This window comes from Carcharhinus amblyrhynchos, unplaced genomic scaffold (assembly GCF_965287045.1).
Source record: "Carcharhinus amblyrhynchos unplaced genomic scaffold, sCarAmb.v2.hapA chromosome_165, whole genome shotgun sequence".
NCBI classification, from domain to species: domain Eukaryota; kingdom Metazoa; phylum Chordata; class Chondrichthyes; order Carcharhiniformes; family Carcharhinidae; genus Carcharhinus; species Carcharhinus amblyrhynchos.
The window spans coordinates 361369-385000 of NW_027649905.1; the positions used below are offsets into that span (position 1 = coordinate 361369).

The following is a 23632-nucleotide window of genomic DNA, read 5'->3' on the forward strand; positions in this document are numbered from 1 at the left end:
TTCTCAATGGAAACAAAAGTGTATAAGAGGCAAAGGTTGAAAGAGGTCAACGCCAAACAACTTGCATTTGGGATCTCCTTTAATGTAGTAAGACTTTGCAGGGGCATTATAAAACAAAATGAGACCTGAGTGACAGATGACAGTGATATTACGGTGAGTAATCAAAAGCTTAGTGAAAGAGATAGGTTTCAACGAGTGTTTTTAAGGAGGAGAGAGATAATAGCGCAGCGAGGTTTACAGAGAGAATTCCAGAGCTTAGAGCTCTGAAAGCACACAAAGTTGAAAACTGGTGAAAAACATATGGATATCATAACAGTGAGGAGAACTGCAGAAGTCTGAAAAGTTTTGACAAAGTGAATTGAGCAAGATCAATTGTGAGCTTAGTGGCCAGAGATCATCAATTTAAAACGGCCAGAGAGTGAGGATTGGAGAAGGATAAATCGCTTAATACAGAGTTGTTGGAGCTTGGAATATTTTGCTGCATTGAATAATTGAAGCAGAGATCATGGAATATTTTATTGGAAAACTAAATAAATATTTAAAGCTGAAGATGATAGAAGACTATGAGGGAGCAGGGAGAAATAGGAGTAGTTTGTGACTGATGGAGGGCTTTGGAACAGAAGAGGGCAGTGGGAATTGTTATGGATTGAACCAACAAAGAGCAAGCACAGATATATGATGGGATGAATGGCCTCCTGCTCTGTTAGTTCCTGTAGTTTGATGAAAGAGGAAGAAAAAGTCTTAGTGCATGAACAGCAAAATAAAGTGATAAAACACATGAGGGGATAATGGGGCAGGGGGTCATAAAAACAATGGTATATGCAGGAAATCTGAAATAAAGGCAATGCAATGCAGGGTCAATCTGGAACCTTTGAAAAAAAAGGTCAGTAACTAACCCCACGCCTGTTTCTTTATATCTTTCAAGACCAGTTCATAGATTCATCACCTCTATTTTTTGTCTCAAATACTTTTCCACTCAACAGTTTCCAACTCTTGTTAACCCATCGAGGCAATGAATAATGATCCCATAGATCTACTGCGATCCCTCTCACACCAATGGGGACAAGATCAACCTTGTCTCCTGACACTTAAAGTTCTCTTGCCTCTAGTCCTTACATCTTTCTATCATTTCACAATATTGCTCATCTATTTCAGAAAAAGAACAATTGCTCCTCTGAATCAGAGTGAGATCCTGCAGCACCTCATGTCCCGCATTCCTTGTGTTTTATTGCAACCAATAAAATCAGGAACAATCAAGAACATATTTTGCCAGAATTTCTGGTTCCTTGATCAGTTAATGTTAGGTATGAGCTGCTTTCTTTGCCAGCTACCAATGCAGGTTTAACATAAATTCCAGACTGAACCAAATATTTTTCAAGTTCTGACTCGCATAGAAACCAGGAACTGAGACTCCGTTTATTGTCTGAATGACAATCCTTCCTTTCCTCTCCCACGCAAAACCTACGAATGGACTCACTGACAATACTATGAGTAGCATTACTCACAACCAGTCACCGCATCAGTCAGAGACCACAGATGGTATAACATCACAAGCAGTGCAATATAACTGAAGGTAGAATTCATTCAGGCTTTTGGAACACTGACAATATTCATTTTAGGATGTGGAGATGTCGGTGTTGGACTGGGGTGGATACGGTGAGAGGTCACATGACACCAGGTTAGCATCCAGTAAGTTTATTTGAAATCACAAGCTTGCGATTTCAAATAAATCTATATTCATTTTAGGAATGGATCTGTGACTGAAAGAAATTGTTAAGAGTCTACAGTTAATGATTTTGTACAGAACAGCTTCAGTTTGCAGGTGATACAGGAGGTAGCCCAGGCAGAACTTACCAAATTACAGTCCAACACTGGGTCCCGTTTTTGACCTCACAAGCCAGTACTTTGCCAGCTATGCCAGCAGGAGCCTCCCCCAGGACTAGTCGTACACTGTTACTTACAGCCACATATAAAGCTAAAAATTACCTCTGTATAATTCTATATTTAAAAGGCAACATTTGATATTATTACCTCTAAACTATGACATCTGAAGCTGATATTTTGTCTGGAAGAGCTGCTAAGAACGCGTGTGCTCTACTAACATCCCTCTTTAGGAATTGCTGAGAATCACCAGAGTCTACTGGCAAGGCACAAGCAATTCGAGGAATACTGAACCTTAAAGAAGCATCAAGTCATCCTGTAAATCCTCAAGGAGCTGGCTCTAAGTTTTCCAGGGCGGAAGGGGCGCCTTTAGCTCTCATTATACTCAGCGCAGACTTTAAAATTTGCAACAACCATTCCCCCCACCAAAACTCCAGGCCAACTCCTTCCAGCCCACACTGAAATAAACCGTACCCATTGCTAACTACACTTGACATGGCTCCCATTCCCCAACACAGAGTCGCGTCACAAAATTACACTTCTACTGCCAGCAGTACAGAAACTTGCAGAGAAGCACATTTCATATCAGCAGGCTCGACACAAGTATTACAGCATTTTCTGCTTTAGTTGTTCATCCACATATTGTTGATTTAGAGGAAGAGGCGGAAGTATTTCCATCCTGTTAGATAAAAAAACCCGAGAACCCTGAGAGTTACACAGGGAGTAATCTTTACCCTGATGAATAATGATTTCATGATAATTTTATGCAGGTTCAGTGATCATCACTTAAATCCTTCACCCAACCATTGTTTTACACTGTGGAAATGCAGAAGCTCAAAATACAAACTTTTGTCAAGTTTTTGGTTGTTGATATTGAATGAAATGGAATTTAAAAAATCTAATATCTTATACTGTAATAATTGGATGTAAATTTTTATAACCTGGATGGTCCACAGACCACTGGAAATATGAATCTATTGAACAGTGCATTCTGCACCCAACCCCGAACCCCAATCAAATGGCAATTAACTTCCACAACCTTCAGTAATTAACGTGCCACTTCCTGGTGATCTCACAGATGAGGTCCCGAAGACAGAATCTGTCAAATCAATCCAGCTCCTTGAAACATTCTTATACACCAACAAGCCTGACAGTTTAATTCACTCCCCTTCTGCATCATACAGAATAGTGCTCTCTCTCCATTCCACCCCCCTGCCCCATGTTCGTGCTTTTCAATGTTGACAAAGTGCTCCCTCTCACTGTAAATCTGACAATCCAGTTAATATCAGGATCTGTTTGGAGAACCCCAATTTTGAATTTACACCTTCTTCCTTGACAATAGAACATTTATACCCTTATTTCTAATCTTTAATCTAATCAAAGGATGGAGACTAATGGTCATATTCTCTTGTCTGTCATTCAGCATGATAACTAATTGAAAATGAAGTATATATCCCTGACACCCTAAGCCCACTGCACTACTCTGTTAGTGTAGATGCAGCTATAATCTGTACAAGGCAGGGTGTCTCAAAGCACTTTATACCTTCTGATTTTTACAACTGGTCCTCTTCCATCTCCTTATAAACTGTAAGTTGATGACACATTCTTGCATGATAGTTTAATCTTACAAATCCAACTAAAGTGAGAACTGCTCACTGACAGAGAAGAGGTGAGAACAGTGAGGCATTTAGAATCAGAGAGGAAGCATTGAGAACATGGCTCCACACACCAATCATGCAATTCCCGTTGCTGCGAAGATAGCAGGTTTCAGATTAGCAAAGCTTTTGTTAATAAAGGATTTCCCCCAGGCTCTGTCCTACCTGTGATGTTGACTTCAACCAGACCCGACCGTGTGCCAATTGCATTTGTAGCTTCACAGACGTACGTCCCTGCAAGCTCATGGGTCACTGTCCCTTTGAAGAGCAAAGTGGTGTTCTGTGGTTCCACATTTACAGGCAATGAGCCATTTAACCTGTAAAAATAAACACATGGTAATTTCAACAAAGATCAAAGCTAGCAGAGCATTAGAACAGTGGCTTTTCACCCGAGGCACACGAGGTTAAATTTAGCTGAGACCAAACAGATTAATGTCTCCTCCCTCTGACGGTGACACAGGGGGGTGAATCACACCAAGTGATCCTCCATCTGCAACACCCGGTCTTAAATTTGGAAGAGGTAGCCTATCCATCAGCCAAAATTATCAACAAGTGATACAACAGTCAAGAAAACTAGCAGCATGTGAAAGAGCCAAAATACAGTATATTACAGTGCACCGTCATAGAATCTATTAGAATCCCTACAATGCAGAAAGAGGCCATTTGACCCATCGAGTCTGCACCAACCACAATCCCACCCAGACTCTATTCCTGCGCTCCACACATTTACCCTGCTAATCTCCTGACACTAGGGTCAAATAGCCTGGCCAATCAATCTAACCCAACCATCTTTAGGCTGTGGGAGGAAACCAGAGCTCTCAAAGGAAACACAGACATAGGGAGAACGTGCAAACTCCGCACAGGCAGTGATCCAAGGCCGAAATTGGACCTGGGTCCATGGCACTGTGAGGCAGCAGTGCTAACCACTCTGCCACCCCAAGAGAACCAGGGAGATACCAGGCCACAACAGCAATGTCATCCATAAGTTTGCATTTCAGAAACATTTGAGCAGAGTTTGTATTTTGTAGTTTGGGCATGACTTCATTAAGATAAAGTTTGTACAGAGTCACTTTATTTTACAGTAAAGTTCATTTACTAGTTTCAAGTAAGCTTACATTAACACTGCGATGAAGTTACTGTGAAAATTCCCTAGTTGCCACACTCCAGCGGGTGTTCGGGTCAATGCACCTAAGAAACACATCTTTCAGGTTGTGGGAGGAAACTGGAGCACCCGGAGGAAACCCACGCAGACACAGGGAGAATTGCAGACTCCATACAGACAGTGACCCAACGTGGGAATTGAATCTGGGTCCCTGGCGATGTGAGGTGGCAGTGCTAATCACTGTGCCATTGTACTGTTGCCAGAGGATCTGCTTTGTGTCGGTTTCTAAACAAATGATAAATGTACTGCTTATAAAACAGTTCTTGCACTGGTTTTCTGTCCATAAACTTTCCAAGTATTAAACAGAAAAAAATTTCAAAATAGAGTTAAAACTTTGACAGCAGTGCTCTGAAGTCTTTCAAACATCTCAATACAAAACAGGCATGTCGAGACTCTAACTTCTAACAGCTGTATACGAGATAGAGGTGAATAGAAAGAGAGTTTAATGCTTTAGTTGCTACCCGATTTGAATTAAGTCTCCTCCTGGAGTTTGCTTCCCAAGTTTATCTGACTGGGGTAGGGCGGGGGAAGTTCATGCTAATAGACTTTTATGATTCTCTCTTTTTTTGTAATGAATTGTTAAGAGTCTGTGATTGTTTAGATGTTTTCAGGAAGTCACAGTGAGTTCCCCAGTGCTTGCTCAGGCAGAAACAAGTGCCGAGCATCTACATCCTCTTCAACTCTAATCAGATCTTTAACCCCGCAGATACTCATCATACTCTTTACTTCCTCCTCCTCAGGATTGGGCCTTCTGTTGGTGCACTATAATTCTGTAAACAATGGATGTGAAAGAAGGGAATATTGCACTTCTTGTGGCACCCAAAACTGGACACAAATACCCCACTGAGGTTTCACCAATGTCTTCTATAAGTTCAGCATAACATCCTTGCTCTTCTACTCATATTAATAAACTCCAGGTTATTAACTGCTCCCTCCACTTGTCTTGCCACCTTAAATGACATATGCACATCTACAGCCAGGTCCTCTGCTACTGCACTCCTTTAATAACTTCACACTTTATTTTATATGGTCTCTCTATTGGAGAGATTCTCCCCAAAAACTCCCATGCCAGCTGTTTTCAGTGAGTGTTTCAAAAAGAATCTCCCACACTCATTGCACTGCAGAGTGCACCAGTGTGAATCATGCTGAAAATCAGTGGGCGGGGCCTATTCCCACTGGAGAGGTCAGCAGCATAATGCTGAATGAGTCACTGTGATGCGCTGATCTGTCAGTGCTGAGATTGGTGCATGCGCAGTAGCCCCTGTCTGCTGGCCTCTCAATAGCTGGTTGGCCCCACCACCCCTGCATGCTGGCTTACTGACCCTCCCCACTGCCAGATCACTGGCTCCGATGTGTCCAGGCCAGCCTCGACATTCCAACTCCCCCACCCCTCTTGATATCCCCCCCTTCACGGCACCGGCAGATCCCCCCACCTCATTGGCCAACCCTGATTGCTCCCTCTGTCATCCAGTCAGATTGCAGAATGGCAGCGGAACCCCTCCCACCAATCTCTCCCAAGAGTCTGCCCTCCCATTAGGCCTCACCCCAGCACTGCCCAATGCCCAGTGGACAGTGCTAAAGTGTCTCCTGGGCATTGGTGCTTTGCCCCTTCAGCAGCGCCAGCAGCCAGGCTGGCAATACCCAGGGGCACCCGTCACCTCCTTACCCATAAGAACATAAGAAATAGGAGCAGGAGTAGGCCATCTAGCCCTTCGAGCCTGCCCCGCCATTCAATAAGATCATGGCTGATCTGAAGTGGCTCAGTTCCACTTTCCCGCCTTCTCCCCATAACCCTTAATCCCCTTGCCTACCAAAAACCTACCTACCCGCGTCTTAAATATATTTAGCGAGGCAGCCTCCACCACTTCAACAGGCAGAGAATTCCAGAGATTCAGTACCCTTTGAGTAAAGAAGTTCCTCCTCAACTCAGTTCTAAACTGTCCCCCCGCAGCCCCCCCCCCCGGCCTTATCTTGAGGCTGTGCCCTCTAGTCCTGCTGTCCTTTCTGAGCGGGAAGAACCTTTCCACCTCTATCCTATCCATCCCTTTCATCATCTTGTACATCTCAATGAGATCTCCCCTCATCCTTCTAAACTCTAACGAGTACAAGCCCAGTTTATTCAGCCTCTCCTCATAGCTCAACCCCCTCAACTCCGGTATCAGCCTAGTGAACCTCCTCTGCACTCCCTCCAAGGCCAAAATATCCTTGCGCAAGTGCGGCGACCAAAACTCCAGCTGCGGCCTCACCAGTGGCCTGTACAGTTGTACCCACGACCTCCTGTGGGGCCCTGACGGACCCCTCTTCACTCCAATAGTGTTGGGCTGTCAGCTCCTGTTCACTGGGATCTGTTGTAAACTCTGCTGGAGTGAAACATTCCTGGCAGGGGGAGGGGGTGGTTGATGGGAGGCTAGCGAGCTTGGAGATTTCAGTCATGGGCCCGCCAATGAAAAGTAAATTGTTTTAAAATGCACATTTGAATAAATTATACAGTTATAAGTTATACGGCTGGAGATGCGCAGAGGCCATGGTGTCCAGCAGGAAGCCCTGGAAACAGCCTCCGCTGTGTTTCCATGTTTTTCCTACCAAAATGCATCAGCTCACACATATCCACATTGAACCATCTGCCAGCACACCAACTTATCTATACTCTTCAGTTCATAATACTTTCAAATTTTGCATCATCCACATACTTTGAAACTGCGTTCTGCACACCAAGATCTAGATCATTAATATGTATCAGGAACAGCAATACAGACAGTGCGGTACTCTATCAAATACCATGTCCACATACACCAGCATTACCCTCCTCAATCCTTTCTGTTATGTCCTCAAAAACTTTGACAAGTTTCTTAAACACGATTCCCCCTTTAGAAATCCATACTGCTTCTTCCTTATCAACCCACATTTCCCATGTGACTACTAATTGCGGGTGGCACAATGGCACAGTGGTTAGCACTGCTGCCTCACAGGAGCCCGTGTTCAATTTTGGCCTTGGATCACTGTGTGGAGTTTGCATGTTCTCTCCATGTCTGCGTGGGTTTCCTCCAGGTGCTCTGATTTCCTTCCATACTCCAAAGATGTATGGGTTAGGTTGATTGCCTGTGTCAAATTGGCCCTTGTGTCAGGGGATTATTAGCAGGGTAAATATGTGGGGTTACGGGAATAGGGCCTGTGTATGATTGTGGTCGATGCAGAGTCAATGGGTGCCTTCTGGAGGCATTCTAATGGATTCTACGGTTAATTCTGTTCCAAATAATTATTTCCAGAAGATTGGCCACTGTTGATGTGAAGCTGACTGCTCTGCATTTGTTGGCACTGTTCTTACAACCTTTCCTGAACAACAGCGAAACAGAACTCCTGGCTAATTTTCTCTGTTCTTTGTCTGCGGTGCAGAGATCACTAATGGCATCCCAATGGAGAACAATAAATGCAGCACAGCACATTATTTAAACCTGAAATTGTTCGGCCTGTGCAGCAGCTTGTAGCACCGTTAACCACTAGATACACACTCCTAATCCAAAAGTAGAAAGCTTCTCTGCTTCCAGCCTCTACTGCAAGCAAAGAACAAAGAACAAAGAACAACACAGCACGGGAAACAGGCCCTTCGGCCCAACGAGCCCGCGCCGCCGTCCTACTATCTCAGTGACCTATTCATGATTTTAGTCTACGCCTAACGTGCGAGGATCAGGGAGGTCCAATTTAGGGACAATTTTAGTACCCAATCAATCAGCCTAAAAGCAGCAGCCGTACAATGTCTGAAATGACAATGTCCCAAAAGATAAAAGTGCATCAAGGTGTAGCGCTGTTGTTCTGATGACAAGCCTTTCCACTTTATTGCTATACCAATTGCAACTGCTGATTGGCAATGGCTGCAGGTGCCTCTGAGCTCGTAAAACTCAAACCCTTTAACACTGCTGTGTTGTGCTCTGACTGTTATTGTGTGCAATTCTGCACTGACAGGCAAGTGATGAATAAGCTCAGAGCGCTGAAAAGCCGATTAATTGTCAGGATAAATTCTGTTTCTCCCATCATCACAATCACAGTTAAGCCCTGTCCAATCACTCACAATCTGGCACTTGGCCTGGTTGCAGTTAAAGGTATTAAACTTGAGTTTTGTATGGACAGAAACTGTTGTGAAAGATCCCCTGTGCAAAGATAGACAGAACAAAGCAGACCAAAAACAAGGTCACATGGCACTGTCATGTGAGGCTAGTGTTCTGAATAACATTACAGCAAAAGAAATCCTGCATCCCTTCATTATGTAATGCACCATGAGAGATAACTAAAAACTAAACTGTATTTGTGTTGTATCACTGGTCTTGGAACAAGGAGACCACCTCAAGAATTTAGCTGAAGAATCCTGATTGAAGCTGGTGCAGTTGCTGTTTATTTATATCTAAAGCTGCAGAGCTAATATGCAGGCAGCACACCCAGTGAAAGGTGAAACCACACTCAAACAGTGCCCAACCATCTTAACTCAGATCTTCGGGAAAGTACAGTGGCCCAAGATGGGTGGCTTTGGACCAACTGCCAGTTAAACACAGCACCTGCGATTCAATTCCATTGTAGTCAATAGTATTAAATATTAGGAGCTGTCTACAAATAACGGCTGATCCAATTCCAGCCGTTTAAAACCACTGCCTGACAAATTTTTACTCTGCTATCGTTCCGGGTTAATAGCAGAACCGGAACAGGGAACCACATATTTGGGAGATTGCCTATAGGCAGAGAGATGTTGACAAATTGATCCAATATGTATATGTGTAATAACAACCGAATTGCCAGTTTTCAAAACAATAGACTCACACAGATCAAAGGCTCCACTGTTGCTTTGGGAGTTTGTGATTAAGCATCCAGGCAGGAAATCTCCCAAAAAAATCTAAGTCTCCAATTTGTGGGAAAGAGGGAGTAAATCCCGCTAGTTATTTTAGCGTGATTTCCAGAATGAATCTTTGACACTATCAGTGTGTCCTGGCATGATTCACTCTGGAAAGCAGGGGGTGGCGTCTATTCCTGCCCAAGAGGCTGGCAGCATAGTACTGAGTGGGTCATTGCATATGCACCATTCTGTCAGCGTGGAGATCGCACATGCGCAGTGGCCCCATATCACTGGCCAGCCTGTTATCACCCCATCGCTGACCAGCCCACCTCCTCCATCCATCCATCACCCCTTGACTCCCAGACCACACTGAGCCAGTCTTTATGTCCACTAACCTCCCCCACCTCAGCCCACCCAGACAGCCCTCCAGTGACCCCGATACCCCACCCCTGCAGAATGGCCAGCCCTGATCACCTCTTCTCTCCCTCTGCCTGCGATCCCAATGCAGAGTGGCACTGGGTTCCTCCCATCCCCACCGACTGTCTCCACAATAGACCATGGGCCTTGTGGCTCCACCCCTTCACACCGCCTGATACCTGGTGAGCAGTGCCAAGGTGCCAGTTTGCCCCATGGGCAGAGCCAGGTCGGCAGTCCTGGGGGGCCTTAATGGCCTCTTTTCCTTAGTGTGGTGGGCTGCCTGTTCCCCGTTAGGGGAGAACAATAGCAAACCGTGCTGGAGGGAACATTCCCGGTCTGGAGTTGGGGGTGTGGGGGGTGGAGTTGGCGGCAGTGTGTGGAGACTCTCGCAGGCCTGAAGACTTCAGTCCTAGTCCCGCCAGTCAAATGGAAATCGTAATTTCCATATTGCAATCAGCTCCATGCCAATTTCTGGCAATCTCTGCCTGGGGGACTTGTGGAGGCCGTGGCGCCCATTGGGAAGTATGTGAAACAGCCTCCGCTGATGTTTCCTGGCAGTGCAATGGGCTGGAAGAATCGCCACCTCAGTCCAAATCTCAGAAAATATCAACTCTGCCTCTCCCACAAAACCCACCTCCTCTCACAAACCCTGCCCCAACCAAATAACTGAAGTTCCTGCGTAACACATCTGTTCATATGGATAATACCCATACAGTTAATTTACATCTCAAAGGGTATGCATGCCCTTGCCCACTGCTTCCATTATGAACAATGAGTCAATTTGCTGATTGGGTGATGCAGCTGTGGCAATGAGATGTGGTTTTTAAAAATGACAACAGTCACCTGACCTCAGGAGATATAAGGTTATGGGAAACAAATGAATGGATTTGGACAGCACAGAGCGTGTTTTGAATAAGTACAGTTCCCAGATAAGAGAGCAATATTGTGAAAGCCACCTCCTGATTTTTGTCGAGGCTCTGTCAACCGCTCACTCACTAGCAGACTAGAAATCTCTCATTAACCTCAATATGCAGGGCAGTGTTATACAACAGATAGGAAATTGAATGCACGATAGCACAGTGGCTAGTGCTGCTTGCTGCCTCACAGCATCAGGGACCTGGATTTGATTCCAGCCTTATGAGGTTTGCACATTCTTCCCGTGCCTTTGCGGATTTCCTTCAGGTTCTCCAGTTTCCTCCCACAGCCCAAAGATGTGCAGGTTAGGTGGATCAGCCATGGAAAATGTGAGGTATTATGGGAGGGGGGAGGGCCTGGGTAGGATGCTCTTTCAGAGAGTTGGTGCAGACTCGAAAGGTCGAATGACCTCTTTCTGCATTGTAGGGATTTTATAAATACAGAGATACTGTGCACAGACATCATACATACTGGGAGACAGTCAAACTGCTTTTGGCCATTAAAAGTCAGTTTCATTTCTTCCTTCATAATTCACTGTCTAATGCTCAGTTGAATAGAGTTGATTTGACTTATGAGGTGATAAAATCCTTACAGTACACGGGGCCATTTGGCCCATCGCACCTGCACTAACAACAATCTCACCCTATCCTTGTAACCCCATGTATTTAGTCTGACCCTAGTTCCAGGGGGATTAGCAATTTAGCATTTATTATTGTCACATTTATTAGCAATATAGTACAAAGTATTGTTTCTTGCACATTATACAGGCAAAGCATACCATTCATGGAGAAGAAAATGAGCGAGTACAGAATGTAGTGTTACAGTCATAGCTAGGGTGTAGAGAAAGATCAATTTAATGCAAAATATGTCCATTCAAAAGTCTGACGGCAGCAGGAAAGAAGCTGTTGTTGAGTCGGTTGATACGTGATCTCAGACTTTTGTATCTTTTTCCTGATGGAAGAAGGTGGAAGAGAGAATGTCCGGGGTGCGTGGGGTCCTTAAGTATGCTGGCTGCTTTGCTGAGGCAGCGGGAAGTGTAGACAGAGTCAATGGATGGGAGACTGATTTGTGTGATGGATTGGGCTACATTCACAACCTTTTGTAGTTTCTTGCTTGGGTGGAGCAGGAGCCATACCAAGCTGTGATACAACGAGAAAGAATGCTTTCTATGGTACATCTATAAAAGTTGGTGAGGGTCGTGGCTGACATGCCAAATTTCCTTTGTCTTTTGAGAAAGTAGAGGTATTGGTGGGCTTTTGTAACTATAGTGTCAGCATGGGGGGACCTGGACAGGTTGTCAGTGATCTAAAAACTTGAAACTCTCGACCCTTTCTACTTTGTCCCCGTTGCACATTCTCCCTGTGCCTGTGTGGATTTCCTTCGGGTGCTCGAGTTTCCTCCCACAGCCCACATGTTCTCCTAAATGCTAAATTGACCCTAGTTTCAGGAGGATTAAGGACCCCATGCACTCCAGACATTCTCTCTTCCACTTTCTTCCTTTGGGAAAAAGCTACAAAAGTCTGAGGTCATATACCAACCGACTCAAGATCGGCTTCTTCCTTGCTGCTGTTAGGCTTTTGAATGGACTTCCCTTGCATTAAGTTGATCTTTCCTTACACCCTAGCTATGACTGCAACACTACATTCTGCATTCCCCTGTTTCGTTCTCTATGGACTGTATGTTTTGTCTGTATAGCGTGCACGAAACAATACTTTTCACTGTATGTTAATACATGTGACAATAATAAATCAAATCAAAGAATCCTCTACATTTTTTGAAGTCGACGACAATCTTCTTCGTTTTGTTGACATTGAGGGAGAGATTATTGTTGCAGAACCAGTTCACCAGACTCTCTCTCGTTCCTGAACTCCTTCATGCCATTGTTTGAGATCTGATCCACTACAGTGGTGACATCAGCAACCTTGAAAATTGAATTGGAGGGGAATTTGGCCACACAGTCATAGGTGTATAAGGAGTGTAGTCAGGGGCTGAGAACACAGCCTTGTGGGGCACCGATGTTGAGGATGATCGTGGAGAAGGTGTTGTTGCCTATCCTTACTGACTGTGGTCTGTGGGTTAGGAAGTTCAGGATCGAGTTGCAGACAAAGGAGTTGACGCCCATGCCACGGAGTTTGGAGATGAGTTTTGTGGGAATAATAGTGTTAAAGGCTGAGCTGTAGTCAATAAATAGGAGTCTGATATAGATGTCTCTGTTATCTAAATGTATTCACTAAACTCAAGGTTCCACATTTTAATTAAAAATAAATCAATGGAAGACAGACTGGTAAGAATGCATCAAACACCCAGTTTTTCACATCCACAGCGATGCCAACATAGGTTTGAGCATTTCAACCAACCTAGCTCAAAATTGTTCCCACATATCATAGAACATCACTTCAATCTCACACATGCTCAGATGAATGGTAACTGGAAATATTCATAGAATCATAGAACCCTACAGTGCAGTGAGAGACCCTTCGGCCTATCGAGTCTGCACCGAACACAATCCCACCCAGGCCTTACCCCCATATCGCTACATATTTTCCTCTTAGGACCGACTGACCTATGTTCAACTGCTGTTCACATGGAACCCTTCTCCACTTCGGCCTTCAAAGTTCTCGTTTGAATATTTGCTACTACCACCAAGATCTGCACCAGCGGCGGCTCCTACGCGTCTAACCTACGCGTCCCAGGGCACTAAGGGGCAATTTCTTAGCATGGTCAATCAACCTAACCTGCACATCTTTGGACTGTGGGAGGAAACCAGAGTACCCAGAAGAAACCCACGCAGACAAGGGGAGAATGTGCAAACTCTACACAGACAGTGACCCGAGCCGGGAATTGAACCCAGGTCCCTGGAGCTGTGAAGCAGCAGCGCTAACCACTGTGCTACCGTGCCACCCACGGTAAACAAGTAAATCCAAATAGTGCTGGGGACTGTCAGAGAATACAACAGAATATAGATAGTTTGGAGACTTGGGCACAGAAATGGCAGATGGAGTTTAATCGGAACAAATGTGAGGTGATGCATTTTGGAGGATCAAATTTAGGTGCAAATTATACTGTAAATAACAGAACCCTTAAGAACTTTAACATACAGAAGGATCTGAGCATGCAGGTCCCTAAAAGTGGCAACATAGGTGGCCAAGATGACTAAGAAGTATATGGCATGCTTGCCTTCAGCAACTGGGGCACTCAGTACAAGAGTTAGGAAATCATGTTGCTGTTATATAAAACCTTGGTTAGGCTGCATTTGAAGTATTACGTGCAGTTCTGGTTGCCATACTACCAGAAGGACGTAGAAGCTTTGGAGAGAGTGCCAAGAAGGTTCACCAGGATGTTGCCTGGTCTTGAGGGCGTTGACTATGAGGAGAGGCCGAATAGACTAGGATTGATTTCACTGGAAAGACGAAGGCTGAGACCTGATTGTCTACAAAATTATGAGAGGCATAGACAAGGAGGATAGTCAGAGGCTATCAAGGGGGCACAGGTTCAAGGTGAGAGGGGAAAAGTTTAAGGGAGATGTGTGGGGGAAGTTTTTCATGCAGACAGTCATGGGTGCCTGGAATGCGCTGCAAGAAGTGGTGGTGCAAATAGGCACATTAGCAACATTTAAGAGGCATCTCAATGGGTACATGAATAGGGAGGGAGTATCAGGATATGGACTGAGTAAGGGCCAAAAAGGTTTTTTTCAATTTAGTTAGGGCATCATGACTGGCACAGGCTTGGACGGCCGAAGTGCCTGTTCCTGTGCTGTATTGTTCCTTGTTTTTTGCGCTTTGTTCTTTAAAACTTGGAAGTATTATGAAGTGCAAGGTGGATAAAACTTCAAAAAGACATCGAGGGGGTGATTTTGAGCCTGCACTCCTCGTCTGTGGGAACGGCAGTAGGCATTCAAAACCACGCTGGCCACTTTTCAAGTTCCAATCTTCCTGGCCCCTCACTGGTCGAATGGTGTGAAACACACTGTGGGACCATGGAAAGATAATTTTAATACATCCACCACCGCCACCCCCCAAACCAGATTTTCAGTAGGCACTGGAGTGACGTCACACGTCATCTAGATGTGAAATGTTCTGGGGGTCCTCGCGGGGCGCGTAAAGATGAGTATAGCACCCCCAGGGTGAGGGACATGGCCAGGCAATGTCCCTTGGCATTGCTCCTTGGCACAGGTTGGCACTGCTAGGTTGGCACCATGCCCAGGCCAACCTATGCCAGGGGTTGGCCCCAGTGAGTGCCTCATGGAGGGGGGAATTCATTCATTGAAATTTGATTATGAGCCTGTATTGAACGGTATATGGGGGGCGGGATGGTGGTGGTGGTGGTGGAAAGAGGTCCTGAATCTCTGATTGAGGGTGGTGAGGGGAGCCCCTCAGACACCACCCTCACCCCCCACCCGCCAGAGACAACACCCTGCCATTTTTTAAATAAAATTTCGTCCAGAGAAGGGGACAAGCCGCAGACAAAACTTAACGCAGGAAGGCAAGAAGTGGAAAACTTTTGGTAGGAAGAACATGGAGAGACAATATAAAACAAAAATATACAATTCTAAAGACTTGCAGGAACAAAGGAACGTGGGTGTACATGTGCATAAATCATTGAAGGTGGCAGGTCAGGACGATTATCAAAACACACAATTTCCCTAGGTGTTATAAATAGGGGCACAGCTTATAAAAGCAAGGACATTATGTTAAACTTGTATAGAGCATTGGTTTGGTCTCAGCTGAAGTGTTGTGTGCAGTTCTTAGTGCCACAGTTTAGGAAAGATATGAAGAGTGAAGAAAAGATTCATGAGAATCGTTTTCACACAGCGAGTGATTAGGTTCTGGAATGAAGGTGCGGTGTAGGCAGGTTCAATCAAGGCATTCAAGAGGGAATTAGATAGTTACCTAAAGAGGACATGGAGGGTTGCAGGGAGAAGGGAGGGGAATGGCACTAGGCAAATTGCCCCAACAGACATGACTAGTCAAATAGCCTCCTTCTGCACTGTAACAATTCTGTGATTCTGTGATGTACAGAACTGAAAACTTGGAGGTTAGCATTAAGGCTCACTGATGAAGGAAAGCACGGTACTTTTAATCCATGTATAACTGAACCTCACAGTGAAATAACTAATTAGTGTTCCCTCCCCAACAATCTGAAGAGGGAGAATTAAATTTGGGCAAAGAACAGGGTGAGGAAAAGATGATGCACCCAACAGTTCTGCTGGCCCTTTCTTCTGAAACTGTCCAGAAATAATAAACATTTCTTCAGTGCAGTTTCCAATGAGTGTTCCTTTCCAAACCCCTTAGCTGAGCCTTGCAACCAGGCTGTGAGAATTCCAATTAACTTGAACTATGCATTCAGATGTTCGGTTATCAAGCCAACCCAACCATATGGTAATTTGTGATGAGTAATTTGGTTTGTCGAGCTAACTTACTTAACAACAACATCTGGAATCTGCTCACTCAAAAACGTTAATGAATCACAGCAGCGAAAGAAAATGAAGAAATCAATATGCTGATGGCACTGGATGGAGCAAACAGGAGTATGCTGGAGATATAACAGAGAGAATAGAGGAATAGATTGACACAGAACAAAAAAAGGGAATGCAAAGATCTTCTATAAGAATATCATCAGTGAAAGGGTTGTAAGAGAAACAATGGGGCTGATTAGGGAACAAAATGGAATTCTGCTGGTCAAGGCAGAAGAATTTATTGGAATAATTCAGGACAGTGGGAATAGTTACATGTATAAACTGGAGTAGCTTGACTTAGAACGGGGATTTGATAGAGGTGTTTAAAGTGAACAGAAATGGTTCGAATGGCAGAAAGGTAGATAATGGTCAGAATTTTCTGACCTTGCCGGAGCCGGGATTGTTCGGTCCTGTTGCCAGGAATTGAGTTTTGGCTGAGCATCAAATTCTCTGTTCTCACTGGCAGTAGTGGTGAGGTGAACAAGGATAGAGAATTCTAGTGGAGAAGTTGGCTGGCAAAGAACCAGAGGGGAGGGGATGGCCTAGTGGTATTACTGCTAGATTATTAATCTAGAAACTCAGCTGATGTTCTGGGGCGTTGGGCTTAAATCCCACCACTGCAGCTGATGGAATTTGAATTCAATAAAAAAAATCTGGAATTAAGAATCTAATGATGACCAAGAAACCATTGTTGATTGTGGGAAAAACCCATCTGGTTCATTAATGTCGTTTAGGGAAGGAAATCTGTCACTCTTATCTGGTCTGGCCTACACATGATTCCAAAACCACAATAAGACAGTTGATTTTCAACTGTCCTCGGAAATGGCCTTGCAAGTCACTCAGTTGAAGGGCAACCAGAGATGGGCAATAAATGCTGGCCAGCCAGCGATGCACATGTCCCACCAATTAATTAAAAAACACTTTAATGCAATGAATAAGATTTGAAACATACTGCCTGATAGAGTACTGGATACAAATTTGATAGTTATGTTCCAAACAAGATTGGTTAAGTACTTGAAACAGAAAGAAATGCAGGGATATGGAAAAAAAGGACTGGGACTAATTGGGTTGTCTCAATGGGCCATCTCCTAAAGTATGATTCCAAATCACACCTCCGATTGATGAACAAATAACACCATTTATAAATGACTGAAAAACAGTCAAATCCCAATGCACTCTGTAAAATAGATCATTCCCAACCAATAAACCCTCAACAGGTTACTAGAGTTCCAGAAAAGGCTGAGAATTTCCACTATTTTACTGAAGTAGGAGTTGGGGGGGGTGTAGTTTTATTATTACAATTCTTAGCATTATTGGCGTAACTGATCCAATGTTGCATGAGCAGCTAACATGAGATTAATATAACATTCAGATCCTTGCCAGAAACAACCATTTGAATTCAATTTAGGCTCACCGGGAATTGGATCAAGCTGCCAACCTTAGTTAGATCACACTGGCATGTTCTGACTCAACGCAGCTATTGCTGTATCCAACCCTGCATGCCACATCTGCCACTGAATCTATCCATTAAATCCTCATTCACTTAAAAACTCAGCATTAACTACTAATGAAACACAGAGAAAGGACAACAAAAACTTGCCCCACTTAAACCCCCACAACAATATTTTTCCATCCACAACAGTTACACCTCTGGATGCTTTGATTTTCTAATAAACATGCTACTTCCCCCTGCTCACAATTGCAATTTACTTCCATCATTTGTTGGAACAGATGGGACTTCAGGGGGTTAGAAGCTGATTAAAAGGTACTTGACCTATCATCCACCTGCACAGATGCATTCAAAGATAAAACAGTTCTTTGAACATTTTAATAAAATGTTTCTGTTAATTAAGCTGCAGCGCGAGATCACAACAGCCGATTAAAGTGACCATCAAGCCTGGCAGCCTGACCCAAAAATAATCCGCAAAAGCTAAAACAACCACCCAAATAATTTGTAGTAGAATAAGTGAATCATTATCGCAGGATCTGTTTGGGCCTGAAGAGGCCATAGTTTTCAGTTAAAACACATGCACAAATACATCCTCCCACTGCCACTCATGGTCCAAGTGGTTAAATGTGTTTGTTTCCATAAACAACGAAACTGCTGTAAAGGTGACATTGCCCAGTGAAACCCAATGTTGCTCAAGTGAAACTCAAGTGCAGTGAGCATTGTAGCACGAGTTTTGAGTTGCACTGCAGATGATATTTCAACATAAAAACAAACAAAATCTGGGCAAGTTCTGAAGTCAAATCAAACATTGAGGAGTGCCCACACTTGCTCATCCGGTCTTGTCAAGGCAGTACTTATTCACTCATTTAAACATCATTTTCATTTCCTGAACTATTTATCAAGTTTTTCATGCTTCCTACTCTCTTTCTCCAATTCAGCCCTGTATTGCCATGCTGTGCTCCCTGCTCTGACATGCCTGACCTCACCCTAATCAGTCGTGCCAACTGCCACCTGAGCCATGCAGATACTGAATAAAGGATGGACACCATTTGAACTGGGTATTGCCTCCATCGATGTTGTGATGACTGGTACCCTATCCCACTACTATTACCAGTGAGAATGCATTACAATAACCATTAAAAATAGTCCTTCACTACACAGCAATCCTAAGGACAGAAGATTACTGAGGAAAATACAGGTGAGGTTGGCCACCTGAACATCCCAGTTTTTTAACTGCTCCAGTGTTGACAGTCAGGCCTTTCGCTACCTCAACATTAAGCTGTGAAATTCATCCTTAAGTCTTTCTCCTCAATCTCAAACCTACCCATTAATCATCTGTCTTGATACCTCCTTATATGACTCCATGTCAAACCTTTGTTTTATAATGTTCCCATCAAACTCCTCAGGACCGTTAATTACCTTAAAGGCACTATATAAATACAAGTTGTTGTTGGGTAACAGAGCCAGATACAAATGATCTCTGGGACCAACCTTAAATCCAGACCAGAATCTGACAGCTATAAATGTCAAAGTTCAACAAGCTTTGGCAGTCTCAGCCCATTGCTCATCCAAAATACAAACTAATCTACCAATAGACACCAATAACACCGACATGACTGCTTGAGGATACAAGGATGGCTGTGAGGGGAAGGACATTACTGCAGGAGGGCAACGGCCTACGTTCAGGGTTAGCTGCTGTTTCGGAGCTCAGGCATTAACAACTTGGTACAAACCCAGCACTTTCCACAATCAGCTCCATCTCACAAACTTTGAATCAAAAGATTTTAAAAAACAGTAAAAAGTTTCCAACAATTTCACACACAGGTTCTGCTAAACATTTATGGCTCTCATCTTAACTGCAGTGGATTGGTCAGTGTAACCAAATGTTGAGAGAGGCAATCCTACTCTGAGGATGTTGCTGTTGACACTGCCTTTGCTGTGGGGACACCTGGTGACAATGCCTTTGCCATGGGGATACCCAATGGACACACCAACTTGCACCTTTAATGAAGTGAAACATTCCAAGTTGCTTCACAAGAACTAAATAAAATTTGACACTGAGTCACATAAGGAGTGGTTGGTTTTAAGAAGCATTTTAACGGAGGAGACAGGATTGGAGAGGTTTATGAAGAGAATTCAAGAGATTAAGGCCCAAGCAGCTGAAGGCGTGGCCATCAAGGATGCAGCCATGAAAAATGGGTTGGCTCAAGAGTCCAAAATTAGAGGAGCACAGAGATGATGGAGAGCTACAGAGCTGGAGAGAATTACAGAGATAGAGGGGACATCCCTCTGACAGTTGCCCCTGGTAAAACATAAAGAAAGCAGCTGAGATGAAAGGAAAATCTGTAAACACTAAAAACTCACAATAGGCTTTGAAAGGGGGAAAAAAATGGACTGTGTTGTGGGTGGAGAGGCTGTCAGAAAAGCTTAGTTCTGATGTTTATTTTCCATCCAAGATATCAACCAAATATATTCTTTTACAAATGGACTGGCAATATATTTCCAGTGTGTGTACTTACATCTTCCACTTATAATTCGTTGCAGGTGGGTTCCCATCTGCTTTACACGTCAGACGCACATCTTCCCGGTTCAAGTACCAATTCCCATCAAATCCTTCCACTGTAACCTCAGGTTCATCTGCACAGAGAAGTAATGTTACCAACATAGAGAATTCAGAGATAGTTTCAGTTGTAATCAAACCCAAGTGTCCAAACATTTTACTTCATTTAACATTTTTGTCTTAAATATCTGCTGACAGCACAACTGTCCACATGTAAACTTGACCTTGCTTCCGAGACCTGCTCCTGGTTGATTAGACCTTGATGGCCCATCATTCCCCAACTAATGGAGTGCTAATGGAGGACCTGAGAAAACATTATGTTACACTGAGTGATGCTGGTCTACTGCATGTGAGGTATTCCAGAGTCAGTTACAGTGAGTGTCCTTGTCCCCGTCTCATGACCAATAACTGCTTGTTCAGGTCTACCTTCTCGTCCTCTGGAATTTCTTGCCTTGTTCAGTCTGATTTCCACCTACCTCACTTTGAAAAACCGTTTCAAAGTTCTTCTTTTCAGCCTATCCTTTGCTTGGCCACTGGATGTCCACTATCTAATCCTTTGTGAAAAGTGTTTTGAGGCAACTCCCTACATTTGAGCAGCACAAGGAATTCAGCTCATCTTAGCAGGGAGTTGAGTGTCACAGTGAGGCTGCTGTCCATGGGCATTAGAGTGCAGATACACCAGAGATAGATGTAGGGGGTGCACATGCAGGTGGGCATGAGTGAAGTTCCATGCGTTAATCACAGGAGAATACAAACATGCTTTTGCTCAGTTTTCAGAACATTAATAACAATGATATAATGGATACTCACACTGCACGTTTAACATCAGCACTTTGGTGGTGCGGTCCATTTGGTAATTCACGACACATGTCAGTGGTTGCCGGTGAGCCTCTCTGGATGGGACCAGCAGGTATTGGCTGGTCATGGTGATAGTGCCATTTTGGTTTCGAGATTCTTTGACAATCGTCTCCCCATTAACTTTCGTCTCCCAGGTGATGATACCTGGTGGCTTCCCATTGGCAGATGTACAAGTTGCAACAACAATCTTCCCAGGTAAGCCAGCTCGTGCAATAATTGTGTTCGGACTGAGCTCGGCATCAATGACTGGCCTGGCTGCAAGGAAATTAAGAGAACAGTCAGCAAAAAACAAAAATGATAATGTGTGACTGAATTCTCCACCCACCCCCCCATATATAAAATCGGAATCTGTTAGCACTGTCACCTCAATTCACACTCAACAATAAAGTAATAGGAATCTTGCAACATGATTATTGATAACTTCTCCAGTTTTACATTAGCACATCTTTGCCAAACAAGGGAAAGATTAAATGTTAGTTGTCATTCTTATGTATACGCAAGAAAAGCAAATCAAATGCTTCATGGACGTTTAGGAAGGCAAGGGCACTGCAACAGAGCCATGGTAGGTTCACTAGAGGCAACTGAATCCACTTCATTACACCATTTTCCTTAAGAGCCTCTTCCTGTTTGAGTTTGACTTCCAGTTGTAAAGAACAATGAGAGGTTTTAAAGACGTGATATAAATGTTTAATGGCACTGTTGCTGTTGGCTTGAAGGGACCCGTTTGGTGTTTCAATCCAATTCCTAAAGGCCGTGCTTAACGCACAGTCTAGGCTGTCCGTCTCTCTAATGTAGCACTGGGGGGGATGCTGCACCACTGCACATGCTGCCCTTACTATCAAACTTTAAATCTCTTTGTTGAACACTAAGAATTACATTGCACAATTTCAAAGAATAGGGAGGTCTTCTGATTTCCTGGATTATATTCTTCCCTTGACCGGCTTGTGAGACACAAAATACAAGCATGTGAGACAGAGAAGAGAGTAGGGAAACATATGCATAAGAGAAAAGGCAAAAATAAAATCATGAAGAGATGAGAACGACAGAGACAAGTGGTTCAGTGTGTGCAAGTGTCTACGAAGAATCTGGCTGTTTTTAATATTACGAGCAATGCGAATGCAGCTAACCCACTAATTGGATGGATCTCATGTAGTCAGGACAGCACCACGGTGAAGAGGAAAAAAGCTGCTAATGCAGGATACCAGGAAGAGGAGCACAATCTGTTGAAATTAACACAGAAATCAACCAGCATCAGTAATGAGAGGATAGGGTCCGACATCTCTGGTATGTAGGTTTTGAAATCTTAGCCGGTTTTCCTCTCCAGATTGATCTGGTCACTGGGCAAACAGAAGTCTCCGGGGCTGCTGATATTCATGCGAGATCCTTGTGGTGCTGCTACAAACACTTAACCTTATGTAAAACTAATTAGAGGGTAGAGCAATAGGAGAATGAAGTGATTTGATCCTGCGCATTTTCATCAGATTACAATAGACACACAGGAGCAAGAAATGGGAGCAGAAATCAGAACTGGAGAGTAGGAACAGACACAGATAAAGACAGAATCAGAGCACATGAGTCAAAATGAGACATTAACAACAAAAACAAACTTGGAAAGGTTGAAAACCAATGAACACTGATTTAAGGTAACTGAATCTTAGAATTCCTACAGTGCAAGAAGACGCCATTCAGCCTGTTAAGTCTGTACCGACCACAATTCCACCCACGCCCTACTCCTGTAATCCCACGTATTTACCTTGCTAATCCCCCCGACACTAAGTGGCAATTTAGCATTGCCAATTTACCTAACCAGCACATAAAAGAACCAGAGGCAACATGTGGAAAATGTTTTCTTTTATACACAGCAACTTGTTTGGATCTGGAATGCACAGAATGTGGCAGAGGCAGATTCAAATGTGGCTTTCAAAAGAGAACTAGATAAATGTAGGGGGAGATGGTGGCCATCATGCCAACTGGTGGGATTTTGCTTTGACTTATTGTCATATGTATTAGTATAAAGTGAAAAGTATTGTTTCTTATGCGCTATGTAGACAAAGCATACTGTATGCTTGTGAGCAGCACAGTGGTTAGCATCGCTTCCTCATGGCGCCAGGGACTTGAGTTCGATTCTGGCTCAGGTCACTGTCTCTGTGGAGTGTGCATGTTCTCCCGTATTGCATGGGTTTCCTCTGGGTGCTCCAGTTTCTTCCCACAGTCTGAAAGGTGTTGGTTAGGGTGCATAGACCCAAACAGGCACCGGAGTGTGGCAAACTAGGGGAATTTCACAGTAACTTCATTGCAGTGTAAGCCTTACTTGTGATTAATAAATAAACTTTTACCGCATACCGATTTACAAACTCGTAGAATCATAGAATGTACGGCATGGAGACAGGCCCTTCAGCCAAACTGATCCATGCTGACCAAAATGCCGATTTAAATTAACCCCATTTGCCTGCATTTGGC

At 43.9% G+C, this 23632-nt stretch overlaps 1 protein-coding gene across 1 annotated transcript in view; it reads right to left on the reverse strand.

Moving 5' to 3' along the window:
* The window catches only part of nectin1b (nectin cell adhesion molecule 1b), a gene marked incomplete at its 5' end in the record, with an annotated part of 320574 nt that extends 299147 nt beyond the window's left edge, over positions 1-21427 (reverse strand). The window contains 3 exons of the mRNA XM_080183142.1: positions 3702-3853; positions 20274-20391; positions 21125-21427. Of these exons, the coding sequence (XP_080039268.1) occupies positions 3702-3853; positions 20274-20391; positions 21125-21427 (573 nt within the window). The remainder of the gene's footprint in view (positions 1-3701; positions 3854-20273; positions 20392-21124) is intronic.
* Positions 21428-23632: the final 2205 nt, after the last annotated feature.